We start from the raw sequence: 27,022 nt of genomic DNA on the forward strand, positions 1-27,022 counted from the left end.
CAGTGGGAGGGGAGAGGCAGGAGGTCACTGCCAGAGCATCCCGGCCAAATCTTCCAGCAAAACTTCCAGGAAGAGGAGCTGAGCCCCCGTGGGACAGGAGGGAAACAAAAGGATGTGACAAAGCAGACAGAGCCCAGAGGAGGGGTCCGGTCTGAGCCAGTTTTGTGGCTCATTTGTACAGAAAAATCAGTGTTTCCTATTCCATCCCTTAATAACAACAGGGTCAGCATTGCTGGAGCTGGCTGAGGCTGAGGGGAAGCTGGAAGTGACCACAAATCCCTGGATTACAACCCCCGGGAGAAAGGAGTCGCAGCTTTTGAAGTTTGTTTGAGCGAGGCAGCGGCCCCAGGGAAATCTTTTGGGTCATAGGAAATACTTTACAAATTTGACACAAATGAGGGCTGGAAATTCCCTTCAGTCACTGGGAGTTTTTTGGGTATTTAAGGGGATCCCTGGCCAGAAAGTGAGGGAACACGAGGATCCTGGAGGATCTGTGGCCACCAGCACCAGTGAGCAGAGGGACTTGGTCAGGGGAAGGCTCTTCAAGTCCCTAATTTTGTTAAAATAAGCTCAGATTCAAATAAATCCTATTCCAATGCCATCTTCTGTAGCTCTGACTGCAGTTCATGTCTCACCCACTCCAGTGAGTGCCAAAGGCTCCTCATTCCCCCTTTTCAGGGATTAGAAACATTCAGGATAAAGTGCATTTCTTGATGTTAAAAAATCAATAGGAATTTGGAAATACCACATCTCTTAGAATTATGGAATCATGGAATGGTTTGGGTTGGAAGGGAACTTAAATCTCACTCAGTGCCAGGGCAGGGACACCTCCCCCTGTCCCAGGGCCACCTCCCACTGTGCCAGGTGCTCCAGCCTGGCCTTGGGCACTGCCAGGGCTCCAGGGGCAGCCCCAGCTGCTCTGGGCACCCTGTCAGAGCCCAAACCTCTCTAACCAGGCCTTGCCAGGCTCCAAACCCCCTGGGGGAAAGAGCCCTGGGGACCTGGAACCTTCCAGGAAATCATTCTTTCCTTTCCTTCATCCCTTTGGGCCAATGGGTTTGGTCCTGGTTTTCATCCTTGACTCAGGAATCTGAATCCCAGAGGGGTTTGGGTGGGAAGGGATCTCAAATCCCAGCTCCTCCCCCTGTGCCAGGGACCCCTCCCACTGTGCCAGGGACCCCTCCCCCTGTGCCAGGGACCCCTCCCCACTGTGCCAGGGACACCTCCCACTGTGCCAGGAACCCCTCCCACTGTGCCAGGTGCTCCCAGCCCCAATGTCCAGCCTGGCCTTGGGCACTGCCAGGGATCCAGGGGCAGCCCCAGCTGCTCTGGCAATTCCAGCCCAGCCCCTCCCCACCCTGCCAGGGAACAATTCCCAATTGCCAAGATCCCATCCAGCCCTGCCCTCTGGCACTGGCAGCCATTCCCTGGCTCCTGTCCCTCCATCCTTGTCCCCAGTCCCTCTGCAGCTCTCCTGGAGCCCCTTCAGGCCCTGCAGGGGCTCTCAGCTCTCCCTGGAGCCTTCTCCTCTCCAGGGCAGCACCCCCAGCTCTCCCAGCCTGGCTCCAGAGGGGCTCCAGCCCTGCAGCAGCTCTGGGACCTCCTGTGGATTTGTTTCCATAACTGACCTCGATCCTGAACAATTAATTCAGGAGATTTAGGATCTCTTCAGGGTGACAAGTGCCAAAGTGAGACCCTGCAGGGAGGGCAGAGTGCTGGGAATAAACCCTGGAATAAGGCAGGAGTGAGAGGCAGGATGAGTGACAGAGGGACCAGAGCAGCCTGGAATGAAGCAGATTTAATTGAATTTATTGAATTTGCCAGGGGCTGCAGGAGGAGCTGTCTGGAGAGCCAGCGGTGGCCGTGTCACCCAGGCATTGCTGTCACCCCTCTGGATGGTGGCCAGTCCATCCTGGGGGGCCCAGAACCAGAGTGAGACCCGTCAGCTGTGGGGATTTCTGTGCCAGACTTCCCCTGTGAATATTTTATGAATCAGCTGATGAGTCGCCGGTTGTTTTCTCCTTTTTTATCTCGTGTTTCATTCAGTTTCTGTCTGATCTCCCCAGGCTGGAGCAGTGCCCAGGGCTGGGGGTGGGTGCTCACAAATATGAACTTTTGTGCCGTGTCCAACCTGTCTGGCTGCTGCTGCTGGGGAGGCAAAACCACCCCAATAAAATGGGAAAAAAAATGGAATTAAATGTGCTGGGAATGTAATCTGGGATAATTGTGGAAGAAATCTGGTTTGGAGGAGCTGGAGTGCAGTGGGGAATTGTCCTTACCAGTGAGCAGAGCAGGTGTTGGCACAGCTGGACACTGTAAGGATAAGGACAATACATAAATATTTAATACAATCACAAAGTAAAGATCTGGTCAAAATAAATCTGAATATTTTCACAGGGATAACTGTCCATGAAAACCTCTCCCCATCCTGCCCATGCCATGGCCTTTTCCAGACCACCACCCCATCCCTGGCCCTTTTCCAGCCATTCCCTTTTTGGGTGCTTCCCTCCCAAATCCAACTCCCCACCCACCCCTGGCTTCTCTCCCAGTTTTTCTGGTTTGCTGGCACCATTTGGATTTTGAAGTGGGGAAAAACAACCCCCCAAAACCCCCTGAACACAGTGATGGGGACACACCAGGAGAGATTTCCGTGGGTTGGTGGCAGTGTCCCACCCCTGTCCTGCTGTCCTGCCTGTCCCCAGGGCCGTGCTGCAGGCAGCACTTCCTGTGGGGTTCCCAGTGAAATATGGACTCTGCCAGTGGCCACCTTGGTAGGGAAGCTGGGAAATCCCTGATCTGCTTCTGGGCAGTGCCAGGGCCAGCCCTGGCCGTGGTTCAGAGGAGCTGGCATGTCCCACTGAGCCCAGTGCCACCGAGGCCGTGCTGGCACAGCTGTGGGGACACTCCCATGGCTTTGCTTCCCACTCAGAGAAATGTGGAAAATTGCCTTAGGTGGAGTCTGAGCCGTGGGGACCCACCAGGGACAGGATGAAGAGCAGGAGGGGTCACTTGGGCCTGGGTGATAATTTTTGGTTTGGGTGTTTTGCTTTTTGGGGTTTTTGGGGTTTTTTGTTGGTTTTTTTTCCTGTTTTTTGTTTGTTTGTTTGGGGTTTTTTGTTGTTGTTTTTTTTTTTTTTTTTTTTGTTTCTTTTTTTTGTTTGGTTTGCTTTGACTTGATTTGGTTTTGGTTTTGGTTTTTGGTTTTTGGTTTTTATTTTTTGTTTTTAAGGTTTTTTATGCAGTGCCATAAAACTCCTCCTCCTACTACCTGTGCTTGAAGAGTGGTGACAGTCACCTCTCCACTGTCTGGCTGTGTCCCCAATGGTGACAGTCACCTCTCCACTGTCTGGCTGTGTCCCCAATGATGACAGTCAACCCTCCACTGTCTGGCTGTGTCCCCATTGGTGACAGTCACCCCTTCACCCTGTCAGTGTGTCCCCACTGGTGACAGTCACCCCTTCACCCCTTGGGGTGTCCCCAACGGTGACAGTCACCCCCTCACCCCGTGTCCCTGTCCCCATTGGTGACAGTCACCCCTTCACCCTGTGGGGTGTCACCAGTGGTGACAGTCACCCCTCCACTGTCTGGGTGTGTCCGTGATGGTGACAGTCACCCCTGCCCCCTGTGGGTTGTCCCCCATGGTGACAGCCACCCCTTCACCCCGTGGGGTGTCCCCAGTGGTGACAGTCACCTCTCCACTGTCTGGGGGTGTCCCCAGTGGTGACAGTCACCCCTTCACGCTGTCAGTGTGTCCCCAGTAGTGACAGTCACCCCCTCACCCCGTGGGATGTCCCTAATGGTGACAGTCACCCCCTCACCCTGTCAGTGTGTCCCCAGTGGTGACAGTCACCCCTTCACCCGTGGGGTGTCCCTGGTGCTGGGGCTCCCCCAGCTCCCCCCTCCCCTGCAGTTTCCCAGCAGCTCTGGCTGTGAGGATCCTTTATCCAGCCAGGCCAGAGCAGATCCTGTGCCAGCTCCTCCCAGCTCCATCCCAGCCTTGGTTCCTTTATCCAGCCAGGCCAGAGCAGATCCTGTGCCAGCTCCTCCCGGCTCCATCCCAGCCTTGGTTCCTTTATCCAGCCAGGCCAGAGCAGATCCTGTGCCAGCTCCTCCCTGATCCATCCCAGCCTTGGTTCCTTTATCCAGCCAGGCCAGAGCAGATCCTGTGCCAGCTCCTCCCAGCCCATCCCAGCCTTGGTTCCTTTATCCAGCCAGGCCAGAGCAGATCCTGTGCCAGCTCCTCCCGGCTCCATCCCAGCCTTGGTTCCTTTATCCAGCCATTCCAGAGCAGATCCTGTGCCAGCTCCTCCCTGATCCATCCCAGCCTTGGTTCCTTTATCCAGCCATTCCAGAGCAGATCCTGTGCCAGCTCCTCCCTGGTCTATCCCAGCCTTGGTTCCTTTATCCAGCCAGGCCAGAGCAGATCCTGTGCCAGCTCCTCCCAGCTCCATCCCAGCCTTGGTTCCTTTATCCAGCCATTCCAGAGCAGATCCTGTGCCAGCTCCTCCCGGCTCCATCCCAGCCTTGGATCCTTTATCCAGCCATTCCAGAGCAGATCCTGTGCCAGCTCCTCCCAGCTCCATCCCAGCCTTGGTTCCTTTATCCAGCCAGGCCAGAGCAGATCCTGTGCCAGCTCCTCCCTGATCCATCCCAGCCTTGGTTCCTTTATCCAGCCAGGCCAGAGCAGATCCTGTGCCAGCTCCTCCCTGTCCATCCCAGCCTTGGTTCCTTTATCCAGCCATTCCAGAGCAGATCCTGTGCCAGCTCCTCCCTGTCCATCCCAGCCTTGGTTCCTTTATCCAGCCATTCCAGAGCAGATCCTGTGCCAGCTCCTCCCTGATCCATCCCAGCCTTGGTTCCTTTATCCAGCCAGGCCAGAGCAGATCCTGTGCCAGCTCCTCCCAGCTCCATCCCAGCCTTGGTTCCTTTATCCAGCCAGGCCAGAGCAGATCCTGTGCCAGCTCCTCCCGGCTCCATCCCAGCCTTGTGCTGCTCTGGAAGTTCTTTGTGTGTCCGTGTGCAATATCCCTGTCTGGAAAATTGGGATGCTGGAATGTTCCTGGTGCTTTCAGAGAGCTGGGAATGGCACTGTCTGCTGTGGGGTCTCTTCAGGAATCCCTCTGCTCGCCCTGCTGGAGCTGGGCACGGGCCAAGGCCATCTCAGGGGGAGTGTCTGGCCTTGGGGACACACCTGTGTGACATCCTCAGCCCCAGGGATTCCACGGGAAAGGCTGAGGAATTCTGCTGCACACTCAGCTTCAGAGCGGCCATCTTGTACCAGGGAGCAATTAATGATCAGTAATTAGTGGCACCGTGGGAGTGACACATTTACCCCTGATCTGGCAAACTTTGCAGGAGACAGAGAGCAGAGATGAGATCAGTTAATCCCAGAGCAGCCTGTCAGGAATGTCCCCAGGATTCAGCCAAGCCAGATGAGTGGGCAGCCTGGTGACAGATGAAATGTGCCATCAGCAAACCCAAAATCTGACACCAAAGGCAGAGACTCTGGAGCTGGACTGGGTTCACTTGCCAGGGAACCAAAGCAGCAGCTCAGGACAGGGATCAGATATCCCATCCCTCTTCCTGTGCACCCAAAATCCAAAAAGCAAACAAAGGATTTGATCAAATGTCAAAACCAGCCGAGGAAATACTTCTTCAGTTGCTGTGAAAGCCTCCAGGGGTGTTCTTTGAGACAGCATCGAGCTTCAAATCATGCAAATTCACAGAATTATGGTGAATATTTTTAATTTTAATAATTAAAATGTACCTAGAGTGCCCAGGCTGTGACCAGCAAGGTCACATCAGCAAAGCCTTTACAGGGCAAGGTAAAATCCTGGTGGAATTTAAAAGAAGCTTGAAAAGGAAGCAAGGAGGGAAGGGGTGACTCAGCCCAGCCGTGAGCAATGAGTCCCCCAGAAACCTGCTCTGCCTCCCTGCCTGCCAAGCACCAAACTTCCTTCCCCCTGCCTGTCCAAGGGTTTATCCTGTGGTTTCCAGCCACATGGAGGTTTTGGATGTGGCTCACAGCACTGAGGGGAAGAAAAAAGAAGTGTTTGTGGCTAAAACTGATGGTCAGGAATTTGTAAGAGAGATGCTGAGAGCTGAAGCTGCTCCGGGCTGAGAGGCCGTGAGTGCTGCACGGGGTTGGGTTTCAGCTGGAGGGAAGGAGCTGAGACAAAGCCTCCTCCAGGTTTGTGTTCCCCCATTGTTGGGTTTCCTGTGCTCCTGACAGGGATTTGGGCCCATTCTGGGGCTGTCAGGGTGGGGTGGTGTTCTCAGGGGTCTCAGGACGAGGGAAGAGATGAGGATCTTGGCTCCATGTGTCAGAAGGCTGATTTGTTATTTTATGATATATAATATATTAAAACAAAACGATATATTAAAACTACACTGAAAGAATAGAAGAAAGGATTTCATCAGAAGGCTTGAAAGGAATAGAAAGGAATGATAATAAAATCTTGTGGCTGCTCCCAGCCTCGACACAGGTGGCTGTCGTTGGTCACCAAGTAAAAATAATTTCACATGCTGGGTAAACAATTCTCCAAATCACATTCCAAAGCAGGAAAACAGGGAGAAGCTGAAGCTTCTCAGGAGAAAAGATGCTGGCAAAGGGATTTTTCATGAAACATGTCTGAGACACAGGGTGACACCAGCCCTGCCCAGGCTGTGCCAGCTCCTCCTGCTCTGACAAGGGTTTGCAGTGAACCCCAGAGAACCTTTCCAAAATGTACCAAAGAGCTGGATTTTGATTTCTCTGTGTGTGTTTGGAAGGATTCTTCCCTAAAGCAGTGTCTGGGCTCGTGATGGCCATTAACCCCTGCGTTCCCAACCATTCCAGCATGGAGGGAGCGTGGCTCTGCAGGGCTGGGAGCTGCTCGGGATGGGATAAGGATGGGATTAGGATGGGATTAGGATGGGGTAAGGATGGGGTTAGGATGGGGTTAGGATGGGATTAAGATGGGGTTAGGATGGGGTTAGGATGGGGTTAGGATGGGGTTAGGATGGGATAAAGATGGGATTAGGATGGGATTAGGAATTTCCCAGGGCTCTGGAGGAAAAGCCCAGGTTGCTGCCACACAAACCCAGCTGTGGCTTTCCCCAGGTCTGCCTGCAGCAAACCTCGTGTGCAGGGAGGGTCCTGTGCCAGGGTAAATCCTCTCATGGAGTGAGCTGCTGTCCTCCCGTTTTCTCAAGTTTTTCTGATGTTTACATTCTTGTAACGAACTCTCTCACCCACTTTATGTAAATAATTCATTGTTTTGCATTCTTTTATGGAGGAGGATGAGATTTGAGGGGCTGTTGGTTTGTTCAGTGTCATTGGAGAGGTGGCACTGTCACCCCCAACCCCGTCACTCTTGGAAATCTATAAATGTTGGAGTCAGGAATTAAACTTCCCTTTTTACCTTGGGAGAGCTGCATGTCCACACCGTGTGATTTTGTGTCCTATCATGCCAAGCTGTGCCTGATTTATCTTCCTGATGCAAATCCCACGGGCCCAGAGCAGGGAAATGGGATCAGGCTGAAGGAATGATGTCCATAAACCGACTGCAGCCCTCAGAGCAGGCAGGTGGCATCTGCAGAGCCTCCTCTGGGCTGTGGCACTGCCACCTCCTGCTGCCATCTCCTCGGGTTTGGTGCTCCCTGAGAGGAACTCGCTTTTCCTCTCTCTGCCCTCTCCCTGCCAGGGAGATATTCCAGGGGGAATATCTTTGCTGAAGGCTGTTGAGATAAGGCACGAAATGATGACACAGACACTGTTGTTCTCGAGGGGAACAAAAAAAGGGGACTTTTATTTTCTGACTCCAATATTTATAGTTTTCTAAAGGTGACAGTGGATTGGAGGGTGACAGTGCCACCTCTCCAATGCCACTGGACAGACCAAGGGTCCATCAATTCTCTCCACCTCCATGAAAGAATGTAAAACATAGGTTATTTACAGCATTGTGTGTGAGAAAGTTTGTTGAGAGAATATAAACATCAGAAGGCTTTACAAAGTTTTACAAAATCAGGGTGACAGAAGGCTGCCAGGGTGTCAGAGGAGGTGCAATTCCCAACTCCAGACTCAATCCCATGGCTGGGTTAGGGATGGCTTCCATGAGGCTGAGGAAGGGACGCACAAACATCTCCACGGGAGGCTGTAATCAAGGGCAGTGCCAGTCCAAGGCTGACACAGGAGCAATTCCAGGTTTGACACGGCCTGGTGGTTCCCAGCACGCTGACAGGCAGAGGAGGAAGCCTGCAGTACAAACCTGAACAGGGAAAATCAGAATTCCTGATTCCTTTTGCTCCTTCTGCTCCTGGACACAGAAGGAACGTGAGCCATCCCTGAAAACCTAAATTCCATTTAGCCCTGGAATCCTCTGGGGCTAAATGGGGATCACTGGGCACACTGGGATGGAGACTGGGGCACTGGGGGAGCTCTCCAGACACCAGCCCAGTGCCCTCTGGCCAGATGATGAGAACCTTGTGATGCTGGGCTTTTTTAGGGTTTTTGGGGGATTTTGGGAATGGCAGGATGGGGTGGCATTTCTGTGACTTGGGTCCCAGCAGATAAAAGGAAGTTTTTGGGCCACCAGGTGACCCTGGTGATGATCCAGAGAGCTCCTGCTGATGCTGAGGGACAGAAACACAAACTGCTGGACACCAAAGCCTGGTTTGTGCTGCTGGGACAGACTGGGGCTGTCTGAACACCCACTTTTCCTCTCTTTCCTCAAATCCATGTCCAAAGCTGAATTTGTGACCTCACCCCTGAACTCAGGAGCGGCTGATCCCCCTCTGAGCATCTCAGGAGCACCCCCACCCCCTCTGAGCATCTCAAGAGCACCCCAACCCCCTCTGAGCATCTCAGGAGCACCCCAACCCCCCTCTGAGCATCTCAGGAGCACCCCAACCCCCCTCTGAGCATCTCAAGAGCACCCCAACCCCCCTCTGAGCATCTCAGGAGCACCCCAATCCCCTCTGAGCATCTCAGGAGCACCCCAACCCCCTCTGAGCATCTCAGGTGCACCCCAACCCCCTCTGAGCATCTCAGGAGCACCCCAACCCCCCTCTGAGCATCTCAGGAGCACCCCAATCCCCCTCTGAGCACCTCAGGAAGAGCTCTCCCCCTCTGAGCCCCTCACCCAGCTCTGAGCAGAGCCAAGGGGCTCAGCCAGGGCTGGGAAGGGTCCAGCCCCAGCTCCCTGCCTGCAGCCAGCAGGATCAGCCTGAATTTCAGCTGCAGCTCCCCCAGACACCCCCAAGGAGCTGGAACTGCCTGGACTCTTCCTGAGGGAAGGGAACAAAGTGTGGGGGAGATCCAGGGGTCCCTGCAGTGGGTCTGCCCCACTTCCAACCCCACCCTGGAGGCAGCTGGGAGGGGTTGGAAGTCACCCTGTCCATGGGTGCATCCTCTCAGTTCTGGGCTGGTCTTGGTGTGGTTTTTAAACTCAGTTTTAAATGAGCCTTGTTTTTCTACGTGACAAATCCACAAGTTTTAGTATTTATCATACATTCACTCCCTGAAGTGCTCAGTCCATTCCAGTGCAGCTGTTTCTGTTCAAGTTTCCCCTCAGCCTGGCTGCTGTTTTCTCACCCTTCTGGTTTGGAATCGGCTTCACTGGGAAGTCACTAAAACCTGAATGATGCTGTTGGATGCCTTTGGCTCTCCTATTAAGAGGCTTTAGACAGCCTGATTTTTCCAGGCTGGATGTTTGGAGATTTCTGAAGACCAGACTTAATTCCTCCTGGGTAGAAAAAATGACTTGCAAGGAGTGCCATGCTTCAAAAATTTGGCCTCTTTAAGATCTGAGGGGAGCAATCTGGTGATACCTTATTCTTCTGGTGCTGCAAGTACAGGAAATTGCAGCCTCCATTTGCTGAGCAGCAGGAGGCTGAAAGATTTTGTCTCAGTCTTGTAAAGGTTTTCCAACCCCCCCATCCTGCACTGCTCCATGCACTGATGCCTGGACAGAAAATCAAATCCAAAATGGGAAGGAAGGGAGGATGACCAATCTCATTCTCTTGGGAACACCTCAATCGTCGTCCTGTGCCAAGGATGAAAGAGCCTGGACTCTGCAGTGTTTACATTTAGTGGCAGCACAATTTATTTATCAGAAAAAAGGATGTTTTCTTCTCTTGGTGTCCGTTCTGGGGGTCTCATTCAGGCTCTGCAGGGCTCACGGGGGGCTCGTGGCACCGGTGACATCTCAGGTGGCTCTGGCTGCAGCCTGGCAGTGGGAGGTGTGTCCCAGGAGCTTTGGCTGGGGTGAGTTCTCCCAGCTCCTGCAGAGGCAGCCTGGGCATGTTTGAAATGGCAGGGAGTGAGAGGCAGCTGGGCTGGGCTGGGCTGGGCTGGGCTGGGCTGGGCTGGGCTGGGCTGGGCCAGACCCTGTCCAGCCTGGCCTGGGATTAACTCTTGTCCAGCCTGGCCTGGGCCAAACCCTGTCCATCCTGGCCTGGGACAAACCCTGTCCATCCTGCCCTGGGCCAGACCCTGTCCAGCCTGGCCTGGGATTAACTCTTGTCCAGCCTGGCCTGGGACAAACCATCCAGCCTGGCCCAGGACAAACTGTCCATTCTTCCCTGGGACAAACTGTCCATCCTGCCCTGGGACAAACCCTGTCCATCTTGCCCTGGGCCAAACTCTGTCCAGCCTGCCCTGGGACAAACCCTGTCCATCTTGCCCTGGGCCAAACCCTGTCCAGCCTGGCCCGGGACAAACCCTGTCCAGCCTGGCCTGGGTGTCTCAGTTTGTGTTTGAGGATAGGGGCACCAGCACTGTGGGGTGTCCCCGTGACTCTGTCCATCCTGCCCTGGGCCAAACCCTGTCCAGCCTGGCCTGGGATAAACTCTTGTCCAGCCTGGCCCAGGACAAACCCTGTCCAGCCTGGCCTGGGATAAACCCTGTCCATCTTGCCCTGGGCCAAACCCTGTCCAGCCTGGCCTGGGTGTCTCAGTTTGTGTTTGAGGATGGGGCACAGCAGCACAGTGGGGTGTCCCTGTGACTCTTTCCATCTTGCCCTGGGCCAAACTCTGTCCATCCTGCCCTGGCCCTAACTCTGTCCAGCCTGGCCTGGGTCAAACCCTGTCCATCTTGCCCTGGGCCAGACCCTGTCCAGCCTGGCCTGGGTGTCTCAGTTTGTGTTTGAGGATGGGGCACAGCAGCACAGTGGGGTGTCCCCGTGACTCAGCTCAGCTTTGGTGGTCACAGAGCAGCAGATTCAGGCCACGAGAACATCCTGGACGTGTCTGGAGGCACCTGGGCACGAGCTTTGGGTGATAATTCACATTTAGCCTAATTTCCCAGAGCTACCAAACATCAACCAAGACCTGTGGTGTCAGCAACACTCTGAACTAACCCAGCAAAGTTGTGACTTCTTCTGTTGAGGTGGGAATCTTCTTTTTTTTTTTTTCTTTTTTTTTTTTTTTTCCCCTTTATCACGCCACCTGTTGCTCATAGGTACAAATCAAACGAAGAGTATGTGTATGTGCGAGGCCGTGGAAGAGGGAAGTATGTTTGTGAGGAGTGTGGAATTCGCTGCAAGAAACCCAGCATGCTGAAGAAACACATTCGCACGCACACAGACGTCAGGCCGTACGTCTGCAAGTACTGTAACTTTGCTTTTAAAACCAAAGGTAAGCCACAGCCAGCTCCCAGCTCCTCTGCTCAGGGCGGTGGCACTGCCAGCCTGCTGGGGGCACCCACAAAGGGCGAGGGAAGGCATTCCCAGGGGCTGGAAAGCCCCGGAGTTGGAGGGAGGGGGATGAGGGAGTTGGAAATTGGTTGGTGTTTCGCAGCTCTGCCTTAAGGCAGGCTGCAGCAGAGCGTCCCTGCCATCCTCCTTGTGCTTCTCCAAGGGCAAAGTCCTGAAACGCAGCTTCTCTGGCAGGGCTTTCTGAACAAAAGCACCCCAGAGCGAGAGCAGGAGCTCCAGGCTCCTGGCTGAGCCCCTGGATCTGGGCTCTGGGGGGCTCCTCCTGCTGCTGCTCTCCAGATCTGCCCATTCTCATCCTCTGCAGTTGCATGTGGCTTCCACATTCTCTGTGTCACATCAATGGACCTTTTCCCTAAAGGCCTCCATCCCAGGACATCGAGCCATCAATGCCACCAGGGGTGCCCTGCCATGGCCTCAGCGAGGGTGTCAGTGAGAGCAGTGCAAACCACAGGCAGAATAAAACTCTGTTCCGAGAGAAACGGGGAATGGGACCTTGCAAATGGGCCAGAGGTGCCTTTAACTTCTTGTGGGGGTCTGGCTCCGTGGGTTGGACAAAGCTCTGGTGGCAGCAAGTCTTGGGATAAGGCAGCAGCAAGTGTGGGGCTCAGGCTCTTGGTTACAGCTGGACAGAGCTCAGGGAGCCTTTGGACAATGCCTTTGGGCACTTTGGGGGGTTTTGGGGCTGTCCCATGCAGGAACTGGACTGGGTGATCCTTGTGGGTCCCTCCCAGCTCAGAAGTTCCAGAACAGGCGTTGTCTGCAGCTCCATCAGTGCCAGGGTGCCACAGCTGGGAGGGCTCAGAGCCGCGGCAGGAGCGGGTGTCACCCAGGCAGTGACACGGCGTGGCCATGGGAGGGACACGGCGTGCTGTGTGCTCTGGGGCACCCGTGCTGGCCAGAGGGACAGAGCAGGACAAGGAAGTGACTCGGGGGGGGCAGTGCCTGGAGCTGGTGGCTTTGCTGGGAAGGCTGGCGGGGATTTCTGGGTGCCAACGTGCTGGGGGTCACTGGCACTGGGGCAGAAGGGGAAGTGACACCGGGTTTGAGGCCAGACTCTCATGCTGCACATCCCAGCGCCGGTTCTTCCTCTCCCTCCCATCCTGGAGCTGTTTCTGATTCATTTCCTTTCTCGTCCCTTCTTGCTTTGACTTCGTTCCGAGGTTTCCCTTGGAGAGCTGAGCCCGCCCAGCCTCTCCCATCACCTCACCTCACTCCCACCATGCTTCTGTAGGGCTTCTGCCCAGGGGGATGGCACCAAACCATCCTCTCCACCACCTCTCTGGCTGCTTTGCTCTTCATCTCTGCTCCCTTGAGGGCCACGATCTGCCAGCTCTGGCTGCACATGGCAAACAGACACTTCCCTTCTTCTGCTTGGCACGGCCAAGGGAGCTTGGAAATGTTTCCTTCCTTCCTTCCACGGAGCAAAAACCACCCACACTCCGGTGGGATTGCAGTGGCAAAGCCCCCGTGTGCCCATGGGGGCACGGAATGGGCAGAGCTCCCCTGGATCGGGGATTTAGGGAGAAATGGCTGCATGGTGGTGACTTGGAATTGCATGAGGATGGTTCTTTGCTGGGAGGGGGAAGGGCAGAGCCCTGGGGTGTGCTCAGAGTGCCCAGAAATGGGAGAAAAACTTTTGGGGGGCACAAAGAGCTCTGGAGGAGTGGGGAGGGATGAAGGGCAGAGCCCTGGGGTGTGCTCAGAGTGCCCAGAGATGGGAGAAAAGCTCTTTGGGGGGCACAAGGAGCTCTGAAGAGCTGGGAGGGATGAAGGGCAGAGCCTGGGGCGTGCTCAGACTGCCCAGAGATGGGAGAAAAACTGTCTGGGGGTCTGGAAGAGCTGGGAGGGGTGAAAGGCACAGCCTGGGGTGTGCTCAGAGTGCCCAAAAATGGGAGAAAAACTTTTGGGGGGCACAAGGAGCTCTGAAGAGTTGGGAGGGATGAAGGGCAGAGCCCTGGGGTGTGCTCAGAGTGCCCAGAAATGGGAGAAAAGCTTTCTGGGGGTCACAAGGAGCTCTGGAAGAGTGGGGAGGGATGAAGGGCAGAGCCTGGGGTGTGCTCAGAGTGCCCAGAAATGGGGGAAAAACTGTCTGGGGGTCTGGAAGAGCTGGGAGGGGTGAAAGGCACAGCCTGGGGTGTGCTCAGAGCACCCAAAAATGGGAGGAAAAACTTTTGGGGGGCACAAAGAGCTCTGGAGGAGTGGGGAGGGATGAAGGGCAGAGCCTGGGGTGTGCTCAGAGTGCCCAGAAATGGGAGAAAAACTGTCTGGGGGTCTGGAAGAGCTGGGAGGGGTGAAAGGCACAGCCTGGGGCATGCTCAGAGTGCCCAAAATGGGAGAAAAGCTCTTTGGGGGGCACAAAGAGCTCTGAAGAGTTGGGAGGGATGAAGGCAGAGCCTGGGGTGTGCTCAGAGTGCCCAGAAATGGGGGAAAAACTGTTTGGGGGTCTGGAAGAGCTGGGAGGGGTGAAAGGCACAGCCTGGGGCATGCTCAGAGTGCCCAGAAATGGGAGAAAAGCTCTTTGGGGGGCACAAAGAGCTCTGGAGGAGTGGGGAGGGATGAAGGCAGAGTCCTGGGATGTGCTCAGACTGCCCAGAGATGGGAGAAAAGCTGGTTGGGAGATGTGGAAGAGCGGGGGAAAGCTTTGTGTGCATTGACAAAAGCACCAGCTGGTGATGGAGAGTCATCACCAACCAGAGTTTGAGATCACTTAAAAAATCACCAGCAAGGGCAGGAAGAAAATCCAATTTTTTTTTTTTTTTTTTAATTTTTTTTTTTTTTTGTTCCTGATGCCCCTGCCAGTGATTCTTTAAAGCCATTTCAAACTCCTGCTCATAACAAGTGACCCGGAGGAGCGGGGGCTTTGCAGAGCTGCTGTTTCCCGGCTCATTTTTTGGAGGGCTTGGTCTCATTTTGGCTCCTCCCTGGGCTGGGTGGGGTTGGCAGCCCCGGGCACGCAGAAGGCAGGAGCTGCAGCTCTCCCTCCTTGCACAAACACGGGGCTTTTTTAGAAATCAGCTTTCCAGAGTTAATTTTAGCCTTCAGCAGCAGCTCCAGGGGGAGGTCTGTGGAGCTGGCTTGGTTTTGGCTGGGGGAGATCTCTCCAGCATGATCTAATGCTCTAAACTCTCCAGTAGGCTGGAAGCAGTTAAATGGGATTTTATTATTATTATTATTATTATTTTTAATGAGGAGCTTTATCTGGTTGAAATGTACCTCACCCCCCACGCCCCTCCCACTCCAAAAAATCCATGTCTGCGTTCCAAGAACTGGGAAAACTTTTGCAACAGAAAATGCTATAAATATTTCCCCTTATTCACTAATTTGCTGCTTTTTTGTGCCTTTCTGTCAGTGGAAGCAAAGCTGCTCCTTTGGCTCGGAGAACCGCAGGGAAAATTCATTTTTTATTATTTTAAAGCAAATCCATACAATTTTTTTATATATATATATTTTTTTTTTTTTTTTTGGTGTCTGTGCTCGTTTAGCTGATGGGAACAACAGCCTTGGGGATTTGGTTGGTGGAGATTTGTTTGATTTGGTGTTTCTGGAGCAGATCTAAAGGTGCCTCTTTAATGAGGTGTCTGTCCCTCCCCTGCCGTGGAGCTTTGTGGCTGTGGCCTCCAGGAGGGTCTGAAAGGAGGCTCAGCAGCTCCTGCATTGTTTCCTGGGCAGGAAGGGAATAAGGAAAAGCTGTTTTCCCTTTCAGGAAGGTCGGGGAGGGCTTTTCCCTTCCCCTCTCTCACTGCTGCTGGGGGTGAGCTGGGATGGGCTGGCACATTCATTCCCTTCTGCAGTGATTTTCTGTCCACCCTCTCACAGGGTCCTGATTGCTGCCAGTGCCCTCAGAAATTCGGGACAAATGTCTGGAACAGCTCTGAGGTCACTGGAATTTAAAGGGAGCTGAGGACAGGACATTGCTGGCTGGAGACCCCCATTTCCCTCTGTGCCACTCCCCCTTCCCTGCCCCCAGACTGCTCAGCCAGAGCCGTCAATAAATTCATTTTCAGTTCCTTAAATCAGCCCCTGGCAGCACTGAGGCTACAGCACGTGTGAATATCCTGAATATATTAAATCAAATGGATTAAATGCAGTCCCCCCCAGCCCTTAAAGGGCTGCACTGTTTGTTGTTATTGCAGCTCCAGCAGCCTGAGTCTCCTCTGGAAAGCACAGCTGGCAGAAAATTCCAGCAGAATTCCCTGCTGGGAGAGCAGGGCACATCCCCAAAATACCCCAAGGGCCCTCGGAGGGCTGAGCATCCCTGGAGCTCCTGGAGATGTCACAAATGTCCCCTGGGATGGGGACAGAGCTATCCCCAGGGATTTCCTGCCTGGACATCCCATGGGATGTGAGGCAGGAACAGAAAATGTCCCAGTGGAGCAGGCAGGAGAGGAAACACTGAGCAAAAGGGCTCTGGAACTCTCCAGGGAAAGGGAGAAAATCCAGGAATCCTGGAAGCAAGGGACTGGTGAGCTCCAGGGAAATATCCACAGCATTTTCTGGAGCCAGTGCAGCCATTAAAGTCTCAGCCCCACTGGGAATTCTGCTCCTTTGGAAATCTGAATATCCTGGGCACCTTTCTGAATATCAGCTTTTGGCTGGATAGGTCTGATCCAGGAGGTGGCTGATTTTTTATGGCCTGTGTGGATACAGGCAGGCTGCATGTGAAATTCACTCCTTTAATCCAGATGTCAATAGGGATAAAAGATAATAATTGATTTTTTAAAAGATTGAACTCCTCTGCCCAATGAATTCTGGACAGGAAAGCTTTCCTCCTCACCAAGTCTCACCTGGGGACATCAGCTCCACACCAAGACCTAAATCAAGCCCTGTGCATTATTTAAATCCCACACAAAACCTGGTTCAAGGATTTGTTTGGCACACAGAGTATCAGTTACAGCTGGTTCTCTGTGTGAGGGCATTGCCCAGCAAAATCTCAGAACCCAGAAGGGTTTGGGGTGGGAGGGAACTTAAATCCCACCCAGTGCCACCCCAGGGACACCTCCCACTGTGCCAGGTGCTCCAGCCTGGCCCTGGGCACTGCCAGGGCTCCAGGGGCAGCCCCAGCTGCTCTGGGCACCCTGTCAGAGCCCAAACCTCTCTAACCAGGCCTTGCCAGGCTCCAAACCCCCTGGGGGAAAGAGCCCTGGGGGACCTGGAACCTTCCAGGAAATCATTCTTTCCTTTCCTTCATCCCTTTGGGCCAATGGGTTTGGTCCTGGTTTTCATCCTTGACTCAGGAATCTGAATCCCAGAGGGGTTTGGGTGGGAAGGGATCTTCAATCCCAGCTCCTCCCCCTGTGCCAGGGACCCCTCCCAATGTGCCAGGGACCCCTCCCCCTGTGCCAGGGACCCCTCCCCCTGTGCCAGGGACCCCTCCCACTGTGCCAGGTGCTCCCAGCCCCAGTGTCCAGCCTGGCCTTGGGCACTGCCAGGGATCCAGGGGCAGCCCCAGCTGCTCTGGCAATTCCAGCCCAGCCCCTCCCCACCCTGCCAGGGAACAATTCCCAATTGCCAAGATCCCATCCAGCCCTGCCCTCTGGCACTGGCAGCCATTCCCTGGCTCCTGTCCCTCCATCCTTGTCCCCAGTCCCTCTGCAGCTCTCCTGGAGCCCCTTCAGGCCCTGCAGGGGCTCTCAGCTCTCCCTGGAGCCTTCTCCTCTCCAGGGCAGCACCCCCAGCTCTCCCAGCCTGGCTCCATGGCACTCTCCTCCTCCTCCCAGAGGAGCTGCTGCTCTCCTTGAAGGTGCTTCCCAAAGAGGAATGTGACAATTGTTCATCCTCTGAACCTCTGGCTCTTTGTGTCACGGTGCTGCCTCCTGCACTCGCTCATTTGTTGGTTTTTTAGGTTTGGTTTTTTTTTTTTGGTTGTTGCTCTGTTGATCAGATTTAACAGCAGAAATAGAAAGGATCATTCCCAGCACACACAGGATCATTTTCCCAGGAATCCCAGTGCTTCAGTTCCCTATATTCTTCTTTAACTCCTTAAAAATATGATAATGGCTCTTCCAAAAAAGAAAAAAATTAATTTCCCTCATGAAATTTAACTGGGAAATCACTTCTAGTCCCCGTGAAGCTGCTTTGGGTGCTTTTGGAAGGCTCCAGTCACAGCTTTCTCCAAACAACACAGGCATTTAAGCTGCTCTGAGTCCCACTCAGGCCTCCCAGCACGGGCAGAGCTGAGGCAGCTGGAGCACATAGTTCTGGGCAGGCGTAATGGGAGCTGTGCTCACTCTGCCCCTGCTCCTCCTGGGGCTCGACATTCCCAGGAATTCCTGAGGGCTTTTTTAAATATAGCCAGCTGATTGCAAATCTGGGAGCTTTTTTGGTAAACAACCCCCAATAAGGAGCACTTACCTGCTCAGGGTTCAGTGAAATTCCTCTGCTATTTAAATCCAGCTCCCTGCTGCTCTCTCTTGCTCCCTCAAAGATGTTTTTCCACCGTTTCCAAGGAAACAATGCTGTGTGGTTTTCTTTTATTTTTTTTTTTTTCCTCCTTTTTTTTTTTAACTTGGGAGCCAGAACTCTGCAAGGCAACAAGTAGCTGTGAGTCTTCCCTGGAAGGATTGAGATCCAGCTCTCACTTAGCACAGTGCTGTTGATTTTACTGGAAACCTGCCGAGCGTTTAATCCTGCCAACGTTCATTAAGGGGGCTGAAAAAACACAAACTGGAAGGAGAGCCCTGATCAGATAAATATCCTTGTCCTGCAGATTGCTCCCAGGATGATCACTCAGCTTCTCAGCCCGGGGAAAGGAGCCTCCAGCTTTTAATTTCCTTAAAATGATGCAGAGAGGGCAGATGAGGATCTGTGCTGCTGAGCCTCCCTCCCTAAAAGGATTCAGCATCCCTGTTTTGTTGGGATTTCTCCAACAAAATTCGCACCCAGAGCTTTGCAGGAGGATCTTGGCCAGCAGGGGAGGGAGGGGGAGACAGAGCAGAGGGAAAAGGAGCTGGAGGGGAAGGAAACAAAGCTGGGATGAGTTGGTCCTTTGGGGTTTGGGGTGAATTTGTTGGCGCTGGGGGCTGGGAAAGGAAGGCAGCAGCCACACACTGCCCTGCCCAGGGACAGCAAACGGGACAGCAGGTGACACTGGTGGCTCCCAGCAGAGGGGCAGGAGGGCTCTGGGAGCCCTGCAGGTCCTGCAGCTGCACAGGGACACACTGGTGTGGCCAGCCAGCTGCCCTTGGCACACCTGAGGTGGCCACGGTGGCCTTGGCACACCTGAGGTGGCCACGGTGGCCTCAGAGTGCCCCTGAGGACCTGAGAGCAAAGCCCGGCCCTGAACAGCTCCCTCTCCTCGGGGATTCCTGGCTCTCCCTCCTGGTGTTTCCAGGGCTGGCTGCTGGTGGCACAGAGGATTTCTGGGCTGGGCATGTCCCCTCCCCACACAGCCCTGCTCCCAGCAGGCCCTGCTGGGTTTGTGTTTGCTGCCCTTGGAGGGGCTCCAGGCAGGATTTTGGCTGAGCAGGGATGGGGCAGAGCTGGCTGGGAGCTGGGGCTGGGCAGGCAGCAGCACCCTGACTCAGCCTGGGCTTTTGCTGCTTCTCATTTCCAAAATGAAATTCCAGCTCCATGAGGCCACAGCTGGGACTGTGGATGGGTTGTTTTTGGTTTTTTTTTTTTTTCATGTTCAGGCCCTGGTGATTCACTGGGCCTGAGGTGGCAGTGAGAGCACACTCCTGGCTCACGGGGTGGGTTTGGGGCCACGACAGAGCTCCTGCTTTGGGGTGGGGAAGGAGGCTCTGGTTTGGAGCTGGGAGCTGAGCCATCCTCACACCCGAGTGTCCTGACCAGGAGGCCTTAAAAAGAATAAATCTCTCTTATTTGGAGCTGTTTTGCTGCATTTAAGTTATTAAATCTGCCCTGAATCCACGTCCAGGTTGGGTGCCAGCCACACAGGGATATAGAGTCAGCCTTTGTCTCTCGTGGTGTTTCCTGCTGGAGCTGCTCCATTTTCTATCAAATGGGCTGAAATAAATAATTCATGGGCTCAGGAGAAATCAAGGTGGCAGCTGGGTGGTTGTGGCACTCTCTGAGAGGCGAGGGCACCACGGGTGGGGCTCTGCTCCAGTGAATAGTGGCTTTTTTATCCCTGATACCCAGAGCAGCAGGAGGAGAGGCTCAGAGGGGCCCCCTGTGCTCCCCCAGCTCAGGGACTGGGGACTTTGCCCTGCAGGACCCCAGTCCTCACTGAAGTTTGTATAAAGTGGGAAAATTCTGGTTTTCCTCTTTCTTTTTTACTGTTTGGTGAGAAAACCAAGGCTGGTGCTCCTCAGGTGTCAGTACCAGCCAGGCTGAGGGCACAGCAGGGATGGGAAATTCAAACACTCCTCCAGCAGGGTCCAGGTTCCTCCTCATCATCCCTCAGCCCATAAATCCCTGGAAGTGCCCAAAGCCAGGATGGAGCTTGGAGCAGCCTGGGACAGTGGGAGGTGTCCCTGCCTGTGGGACTGGATGGACTTTAGGTTCTCTCCCAGTCCCAGGCTGGGATTTTAGGAAGAGCTGTAGAGAGGAAAAGGGAAAATGGGACATTTTTGATTTATTTCTGCTACCCTTCATTTTCCTGCCAGCTCCACCTGCCTGCTTTCACCCTCCAGCCAGTGCTCCCCTTTGTTCAGCATTTCCCAGGCCTGTGAGTGGGGTTAATTAGTGTCTAATTAACCTGCCTGTAATTTGGGAAGCAAAATTAGAGAGGTGCCCTCTGAGTTATCCCAGAGCAGCCCCAGTGACCCCACATCCCATCCTGGCCCTGAGGAAACCTCACTGGGAATTTCTGACTTCCAGAGGGTGTCCAAGGCTCCTCCTGCTCCAGGAGCTGGGCTGGCCCAGCCCTTTGGTGCCTTCCAGAGCACCTGAGCCCTTCTTTTGGGGGAAAAATGGCAATCTGGGGTTTTCCCTCTTGTTGGCTGCTCAAACCTTCACTTTAGTGTAAATTGATAAAATCATTAAAGGTGGAAAATCCCCACGTCCCCAAGTGCCACATCCACGTGGTTTTGGAATGTTTCCAGAGCACCTGAGCTGTTCATCTGGGGGAAAATGGGAATGTGGGGTTTCCCCCTCTTACTGGGTGCTCAGACCCTCACTTTAATGTAAATTCATAAAATCATTAAAGCTGGAAGAGCCCTCCAAGGTCATCCAGCCCAGCACTGCCAAGGCCACCACCACTGCCCCATGTCCCCAAGTGCCACATCCACGTGGTTTTGGAACATTTCCAGGCTAGATCCTCTCTGCCCTGTGGTGCTGAGGATGTTCTCCCCTCCAGGCAGGTGGGGCTGCTGGGATGAGCTTGGAGGATGATGATGATGATGATGATGATGATGATGATGATGATGCTGCCACACTGGGATGTGTTTCCTATCCCTGCTTTCCTCCCATTTTTAATTTGCTGCACCCTCATAAAATCATTAAAGCTGGAAAAGTCCCATGTCCCCAAGTGCCACTTCCAGTTGGTTTTGGAACATTTCCAGGCTAGATCCTCTCTGCCCTGTGGTGCTGAGGATGTTCTCCCCTCCAGGCAGGTGGGGCTGCTGGGATGAGCTTGGAGGATGATGATGATGATGATGATGGTGATGATGATGATGCTGCCACACTGGGATGTGTTTCCTATCCCTGCTTTCCTCCCATTTTTAATTTGCTGCACCCTCACAGCTGAAAGCAGCCCAGGCCTTCTCTTTGCCCAGCCCCAGATGTGCCCCAGCAGTTTCTCCAGGCTGCACCAGCCCTGGAGGGTCCCACACCCTGCCTGCACCTCCTCCTGCATCCTGGGGCAGCAGCAAAGGGAGGGAAGGGGGGCCTGGCCTCGTGTCACCGGGGGTGTGCAGTGGGCAGGGGCTTGGGGACAGTCAGGGACCTTTGTCTGCTTCAGAGAGGGTTTTGACTTGTGACTGCTGAGTGTGCAAAAAGAGAAAAAAAAAAGAAATTAAAAAAAGGAAAAGAATCTGAAGAAAAATAGAAAAAAAAAATTAAAGAAAAAAAGGGGGGAAAAGAAGGGGGGAAAGGAGCCATATTTGAGTAAAATGGATTTTCTGCTTCCTTTCAGGGAATCTGACTAAACACATGAAGTCAAAGGCCCACAGCAAAAAATGTCAGGAGCTGGGCGTGTTGGTATCTTCACTGGTGGATCTGGAAGCCGAGGAAGGTAAAACCAAACCAACCCTTCCTTTGCAGAGCTGCTGGGGCGGGGAGGGAGGGGCAGGAGCCGGCCAGGGCAGAGCCCACCCAGCACACCTGGGGAGCACCTTTGTGTCCCCAGGCCCTGCAGGGGCTGCTGTGAGCGTGGGGCTGTGACCAGGGCAGGGTCACTGTGAGCCGGGGTGCCCTGGGTGCCCTGGGTGCCCTGGCTGGGGTCGGTGACATCAGGGGACTTTTGATGTTTTGATTTATTTTGAGGCTGTGGTTCTGTGCCTGCCTGCAGGCTGCCGTGCTGCAGGGACGGGCTCGGCACTGCCCCCACACACGGGAGGGTGGCAGCAGGGTCCTGCTGGGGTGCCAGGGTGTGGCTGCCACCCTGGAGAGGCCAGGGGCAGTGTCACTCATGGGCAGTGTCACTCATGGACAGTGTCACAGACAGACAGTGTCACACATGGCAGTGTCACACACAGGGCAGTGTCACTCATGGGCAGTGTCACACACAGCAGCAGTGACACAGAGGGACAGTGTCACACATGCAGTGTCACACACAGGCAGTGTCACTCATGGGCAGTGTCACAAAGGGCAGTGTCACTCATGGGCAGTGTCACACACAGGGCAGTGTCACACAGGGGCAGTGTCACACACAGGCAGTGTCATACAGAGTCAGTGTCACATGGCCAGTGTCACTCATGGGCAGTGTCACACACAGCAGCAGTTACATAGAGGGGAAGTGTCACACATAAGTAGTGTCACTCATGGGCAGTGTCACACACAGGCAGTGTCACACACAGGCAGTGTCACAGACAGACAGTGTCACACACAGGCAGTGTCACACTGCAGCAGTGTCACACACAGGCAGTGTCACACACAGGCAGTGTCACACTGCAGCAGTGTCACACAGCAGCAGTGACACACTGGCAGTGTGACATCAGTGAATCCATTATCCCCCCTGGCCCTGGGAGGTGTCTCTGAGGCAGAGCTGCCCTGGGCTCTCTGGCCCTTGTGACAGCACTCTGGGTGGCTTTGGAACCGCAGGAAGGCCCCAGAGTGTCACACGCATGGGGAGTCTCCCATTTCCCATCCCCATTCCCATTCCCATTCCCAGTCCCATTCCCATTTCCCAATTGCCATTCCCATTCCCATTCCCACTTCCCATTTCCCCATTTCCCATTCCCATTCCCATTCCCATTCCCATTCCCCATTCCTCCATTCCTTCCCATTCCTTCCATCCCCATTCCCATTCCCCCATTTCCCATTCCCATTCCCATTTCCCTTCCATTTCCCTTCCCATTCCCATTCCCTTCCATTCCCATTCCCATTCCCATTCCCATTTCCCATTCCCATTCCCATTCCCATTCCCATTCCCCATTTCCCATTCCCATTTCCCATTCCCATTCCCATTCCCATTTCCCATTCCCATTTCCATTCCCATTCCTTATTCCCATTCCCATTCCCCATTTCCCATTCCCCACTCCCACTTCCCATTCCCATTCCTCCATTCCCATTCCCATTTCCCATTTCCATCCCCATTCCCATTCCCCATTCCCATTTCCCTTTCCCCATTTCCCATTTCCTATTCCCATTCCCCATTCCCATTCCCATTCCCATTCCCATTCCCATTCCCATTCCCATTTCCCATTCCCATTCCCCATTCCCATTTCCCATTCCCCATTCCCATTTCCCATTCCCCATTCCCCATTCCCCATTCCCATTTCCCCATTTCCCATTCCCATTCCCATTTCCCATTCCCATTCCCATTCCCCATTTCCCATTCCCATTCCCATTCCCATTCCCATTTCCCATTCCCCATTCCCATTCCCCATTCCCATTCCCATTCCCATTCCCATTCCCATTCCCATTCCCATGGCAGAAAGGTGCAGGAGAGATTGGAGCTCCCAGCTGTGATGGCAGCCCCTGCTCTCGGGGCCAGGGGCTGCAGAGAGCCCCCCCTGTGTCCTCTCTCTTCCTCGAGAGAGGCTCAGAACAAGAACTAAACGAGCTGATTAATTAAATGATAATCATGAAAAGGCTCCAATTTCCACGTGACACAGAGCAGCGCAGGAAGGTTGCTGTGCTTTCCTCTGGGGCAGGCAGGGGAGGGAGCAGCAGTTCCTAAAACTCTCTGGATTATTTTAACCCGGGGTTGTATTTCACTTGATTGTTTGTATTTCTATTTAAGGGGCAGCAGAATCAAGGGGTGTTACTATAAAAGGAGATTGGAGTATAATTCCTCACTCCTGCCTGGGCTGGGCTGGGTGGGCTGGAACCAGCTGGGAGAATAAATAACACTCGTGGAATGAGAGGCAACCTCAGACAAAGCTGTCAGCAGGACACATTCCCACCCATTCCCTCTCTCCTCCCTCCCTCCCTGCCCTGTGTCACCACATTTCACAGAGAAAAACAAAACACAACTTCCCAGGAAATCTCTGGGATTCACATTCGCTGAACCTCAGAGAAAGGAAAACCAATTCTTGTCTCATTTACTGCTCCCGTGTTTGTTCACAAGTCAAATACATTCTAAAAAAAATTGTTTACCTGAAAAAAATTAATAATTAAATTCTAATAGAAGTGTTTTAATTCACTAACCAAATAAATCCAAGTATATATGTATCAAAACTATCAACTGACAGCCACAAAATACTGTACAGTTGTGCAATTAAATACTTTAGAAATTCAAAATAATGATATTATATAATATGATATATGATATGATATGATATGATATGATATGATATGAGATGAATGATATGCTGATATGATCTGAGATGATGATATGATCTGATATGCTATGATATCCTATACTATCCTAGAATTAATCTATAGATCTCATCATACTCTCTATATACTATAACTCTCCATACTCATCTCATATAATACTCTCATCTATCCTCTCTCATATCACTATTTCCCCTTCTCCTCCACTACCATCCTCCTTATCATTTCTCCCCCAGCCTCACACCACACATATCTGCCACAGCCCTGCCCTTTCTCTCCCTGTGAGCTCAGCAGGATGAATTTTGGAGCCTGGCTCAGGTCTGAGCTCTTTCCCTGCCTGCAGGGATTTTGTCAGGAGGCCAAAGCAATTCCCTGGGGCTGTCCCTGGGATGATTCCCTTGCTGGAATTTGTGGTGGGAAATGCAATCAGCTCCTCACTTTGGGGTTGGCTTCACTTTCCCTTCACTCCTGACCTCCAACTGGGACAAGTTTGGCATTTCCAGTCACAGGGATTCCTCTGTCCCAGCTGGGGCGAGGAGAGGAGAGCACCATGCCCAGGCACAGCTCCTGCCTGTCCCTCAGGGCTGGCTCCCAGCTCTGCCAGTGAAATGCATTCCTGCTCCAAGCAGGAAATCTGCTCGGCTCAGCCTACAGCTGGGACTTTGGAATAATATTTGTTCTGAGCTCAGTTCCCCTGGGGGTTTGCAAACAGCCCGGGCCCAGCAGCCCCATCACCATGGAGGATTTCACAATCCAGAATCCCTCTCCAGGCAGAGTGTGGCAGTCACATTTGATGAAAAATCCCTTCGCCCAGGATTTTTCTCCTGGGAAGCTGAGAGGCCTCAGAGGAAAGGAAAACAATTCTGATCTCATTTGCTTCTCCTGTGCTGTGCTGATGTGGAATGTGTTTGGGGATTGTTCACCCCCAGGTGATTGTTCCAGTGCATTCTGCTGGGAGCTGTTTTCACTCTCTGGCCAGTCAGGGCCAGGCTGGGTCAGACTCTGGAGAGAGTCACGAGTTTCATTGTTATCTTTTATCCTTCTGTCTGTGTCCTTTCTGTATTCCTTAGTATTGTTTAATATAGCATTCTTTAATATAATACAGTATCATAAAATGATAAATCAGCCTGCTGAGGACATGGAGTCAGATCCATCATTCCTGCCCTCATTGGGGCACCCCACAAATCCAATAGGAGAGCTGCAGGGATGGCTGTGCCCCAGGGCTGCTGCAGGGCTGTTTGCAACTGGGACCAGCTGCTCCTTTCTGTTCCCAGCTTCAGGCAGATGATCTGTGGAAGCAAACAAACTCCCCAACTTCTGTGAAAGTTGTAAAAGCAATATATTTATTACAGCACTGGGTGCATGTGAGAGAGAGAAAGAGAGAGAGGAAATTTTCCAGAGCAGAAATCCATTTTGATTTAGGTGAAATGTGCCTCTTTGAATTAAGTCTGTTTAATCTGACTGCCTGTTCTTGCAAGAAACCTCTGCTCTAGGAAACTGCTTCAGCCAAAGGACAGAGATGAGGGAGGGCCCCCTGAACCCTGAAAGAGACAGAGAGGCTGCAGGAGACAGGGCAGGGTGACCCAGCAGCTCTTTTTGATAAAAAAGCAGCAAATGTAACCAAAATTGGTGAAATGAATATGGATGAACCCATTGTGAGATTGCATGCACATGGATTGGGGAGGAGATAGAAACGGGTCTGGAGTTCCCAGAGGTGACATTTAAGGGGAGCAGTCCCCAGGTGTGTCCAGAGCTGTAATGAACACACCAGATTTACAACTTCCACCAAAGCTGGGGACTTTGTTCGCTCCCACAAATCCCAGGCTCTTGGCTGGAAAACCAGCCCTGGGAAAATCCGTGGGACTGGGAATGCCAAACGCTTCCTGAAGGCCCTGGCATTGCAAAGAAACCCAGTTAGGGATTTAATCCACCATAGGGATTGGTGCTGAGCAGCCGTGTCCCCTCTGGAGCCACCCTGGCTGCTGGGGACAGGTGTGGCCCTGCTCGGCCGCCTTTGGTGTCCCTGCTGGCAGTGGCAGCTCGGGATGGGGACAGTGCCAGGCTGGCACAGTGGGAGCCCATGGTGAGGGGGCTGGCAGGGCTGAGGTGTCACACACAGGTGTCACACACAGGTGTCACACAGGTGTCACCCAGGTGTCACCCAGCTGTCACACAAAGGTGTCACCCACAGGTGTCACACAGTTATCACCCACAGGTGTCACACACAGGTGTCACACACAGGTGTCACCCAGCTGTCACACACAGGTGTCACACAGGTGTCACCCACAGGTGTCTCATACAGGCGTCACCCACAGGTGTCACACAGGTGTCACCCAGCTGTCACACACAGGTGTCACCCACAGGTGGCACCCACAGGGGTCACACAGAAGTGTCACATAAGTGTCACACACAGGGGTCACACACAGGTGTCACACAGTTATCACACACAGTTATCACACACAGGTGTCACCTACAGGTGTCAC

General features: G+C 53.3%; 1 protein-coding gene across 5 annotated transcripts in view; it reads left to right on the plus strand.

Moving 5' to 3' along the window:
• The window catches only part of HIVEP3 (HIVEP zinc finger 3), a 228,806-nt gene that overhangs the window by 194,566 nt on the left and 7,218 nt on the right, over nucleotides 1–27,022 (plus strand). For all 5 annotated transcript variants that reach the window (XM_050983156.1, XM_050983159.1, XM_050983160.1 and 2 more), the window contains 2 exons: nucleotides 11,441–11,616; nucleotides 21,733–21,831. In XM_050983156.1, the coding sequence (XP_050839113.1) occupies nucleotides 11,441–11,616; nucleotides 21,733–21,831 (275 nt within the window). The remainder of the gene's footprint in view (nucleotides 1–11,440; nucleotides 11,617–21,732; nucleotides 21,832–27,022) is intronic.

This window comes from Serinus canaria, chromosome 23, assembly GCF_022539315.1.
Source record: "Serinus canaria isolate serCan28SL12 chromosome 23, serCan2020, whole genome shotgun sequence".
Classification (NCBI taxonomy): Eukaryota; Metazoa; Chordata; class Aves; order Passeriformes; family Fringillidae; genus Serinus; species Serinus canaria.